This window comes from Petaurus breviceps, unplaced genomic scaffold (genome assembly GCF_028583685.1).
Source record: "Petaurus breviceps papuanus isolate PSGF00001 unplaced genomic scaffold, PetGlider_PUasm1.0 154, whole genome shotgun sequence".
Lineage (NCBI taxonomy): Eukaryota > Metazoa > Chordata > Mammalia > Diprotodontia > Petauridae > Petaurus > Petaurus breviceps.
The window spans coordinates 15786412-15788979 of record NW_027185715.1 but is presented as its reverse complement, the minus strand read 5'-3'; the positions used below and the strand labels follow the sequence as shown (position 1 = coordinate 15788979).

Sequence of the window (2568 nt, the reverse complement as noted above, 5' to 3'; positions counted from 1 at the left end):
CCGCCGCCGCCGCCGCCGCCGCCGCCCGGGGCCTACGCCGAGGCGGGAAGCCCCGGGACCCGGGCGGCGCCCACAATGGGGAGGCGGGGAAGGAGGGGCCGCAGCCGAGCAAGCCTAGAGGGCGACGCGGGGATAGCGGGCGAGGGAGGCCGGAGCGGGGCGGCCCGAGGAGCGGGCCACGGTGCAGGCCCCGCCGGCCTGCGCGCAGCCCGCTCCGGCCGCGCGGGCCTCCGGGGGGAGGGGGTGGGCCGCACGTACCTGGTTGAACTCCTCGCCCACATCCGCGTAAATGTCTATGTGATCCACACCGTCCGCCATTTTCCCTCGGCTGCCGCTGCCGCCGCCGCCGCGGCCACCTACAGCAGCTCGGTCCGCAGCAGCAGCAGCAGATCTAGCGGAGGGGGGGGAGGGGGGACCCATTGCGTCACTTCCGAGGCGGGAGGCGGGAGGCGGGAGCTGCAGCTGTGGAGGCGCGCTGTGCGCGGGCCGGGCTGAGGCGGCAGGGAGCGGGAGGGTGAGGAAGGGGAGGGGAAGACCTTTTTTTTTTTTAAATTTCGCACCCCGGTAAGGCTCGAGCTTCTGGCCCTGCTGCCGGCGGTACAGCGCGGGGTCTGCTCTAAGACCTGTGAAAAGGGTGATCGTCCGGACACGTGGCACAGCCTTCGCTTCCTAATTATTTGCAATTAGGAGATGAATGTTTACGTTTATAATTCGGGAATCTTTTACTTAACGGCCCCCAGGCCCACACCCGCTGCAGTCAATACAGCTCCAGAAGAGGTTCGAGCATTTGCATGCAGGCGGCACTTGCCTTTGCATGCTGCACCCCTGGCCATTGCCACCGTTTCTCCATCGCTTGACCCCCTTCTCTTACTCCTCATTCTTCCTCCTCGTTTACACTAACCATTGGTTGTTACATTTTCTCAAGGGGGAAAAAAAAGAAAACATTGTGTCCACGTTAACGTAAAAGGGTTTAAAAGAAAAAAAAAAGCCTGCCAGTCCTTGCGGGCTGCCCACATCTAATTCTACAAAAGCCGGAGTCGAGGGACCTTCTTTCTTCCGTCTCTAATTATTTTTCCTTACAGGCTCGCTTCCCTTTCGCTATTCCTCCAGGAAGGTGAAATCTGGCAGAGCTTGCAGGAAGCATTGGAAGAGAGGAAACCATTTAGGAATTAATTTGGATTGAGGGAAAAAATGATGAAGCACCTATTATTTGCTATTGCTGTAGTCCAGGGTTGAGAAGAAGAAAAGGAAAGATTAAAGATGGGTGAGATTTCGAAAACATAATCAACATGGCTTGAAAATGTGGAGAAAGAGACAGGAATGAAATATGGAGTGGTGCCCACAGTATTGATGTTTATGGCAATACTGTTCTATGCATCATCTCCTAAAACAAGCAAGAAATGTATCCAGCTTTCCTCCAAATTTTGTTCTGTTAAAAAAAAAATCCCGTATGAATGTGTTAAGGACTCGTTAAGATCCTACAAGAATTCTAGGAAAGGATGTTAGAGATCATCTTAGTCTTACTCGTCATGATCATGACTTTGATTTAAATTTCAGTATGTTGTTAGTTTTTCCAAGCTAAAGTGTGTAGTGTTCTTTAATCTTTGTTTGATCCTGGAGGTAATAGAGACGTCCTAGAGTTTATTAAGTAGTGGGGAGGGAAGTGACATGGTCAGATCTATACTTTAAGAGCGGTTTGACCACTGAGTAGAAAATGTAATGGAGTGGGGAGAGAGGATGCAAGAAGACTCCCCAGAAGGCTATTACTATAGCCAAAGCATAGTTGATGAAAAGTTGCATAAATGGAGTGGACATGTACGAGAGATGTCCTGAAAGTAGAAAAGACAAGACTTGGCAACCACTGTGGAGTCTTACAAGGGAGGATTTGAGGATGCCACCAAAGTTGAGACCGTGGATGATTGGGTGAAGGTTGGTAATGTTCTTCAAAGTTGGGAAGAAGAGAAGGTTTTAGGGGAAATAGAATGAGTTCAGTTTTAGACATGTTGAATTGAAGATATCTTTAGGGCATTGATGTTGGGATATCAGAAGCAATTGATAATTTGAGAGTGAAGGTCAGGAGAAAGATTAGAGCTAAATATATAGATCTATAATTAATCTGTATAAAGATGATCATTGAATGCATGGGAGCTGATGAGATCACCCAGGTAAATAGTACAGAGGGAGAAGAGGTCCCCAGGCAGAGCCTTGGGGAAGGGAGACCCATGATTAGTAGGTGGGAGCAGAATGAAATACCAGCAAAGGAGCCTGAGAAGGAACAATCCCCATCTCTCACTAGCTCTGCTACTTTAGGACATCATCATTCATTCATGCCCCAGAAAACTCATCTTTTGGGAACTGTCATCATATTGCAAGACAGAATCAGCCTTGGCATTTCTATCTCATCAGTATCCTTTGCCCCTCTGAGTGGACCTTCTGACTGTAGGGTATACCCCATGAGCTCCCAAACCTCCATTTAAAGAGGGAACTCAGTCTTTTCTCTGTTTCCCACTAGCAGAACCACTCTTGGACCTCTACATCATGCCCTTGAGTCAGGTACTTTTCCTCACC

The 2568-nt window shown here is 49.9% G+C and overlaps 1 protein-coding gene across 5 annotated transcripts in view; it reads right to left on the bottom strand.

The window, feature by feature from the left end:
• CPSF6 (cleavage and polyadenylation specific factor 6) overlaps positions 1-431 on the bottom strand; it is a 41980-nt gene extending 41549 nt beyond the window's left edge. For all 5 annotated transcript variants that reach the window (XM_069081171.1, XM_069081188.1, XM_069081198.1 and 2 more), the window contains exon 1: positions 259-431. In XM_069081171.1, the coding sequence (XP_068937272.1) occupies positions 259-420 (162 nt within the window). In that variant the 5' untranslated portion in view covers positions 421-431. The remainder of the gene's footprint in view (positions 1-258) is intronic.
• Between the last annotated feature and the right edge of the window lie 2137 nt (positions 432-2568).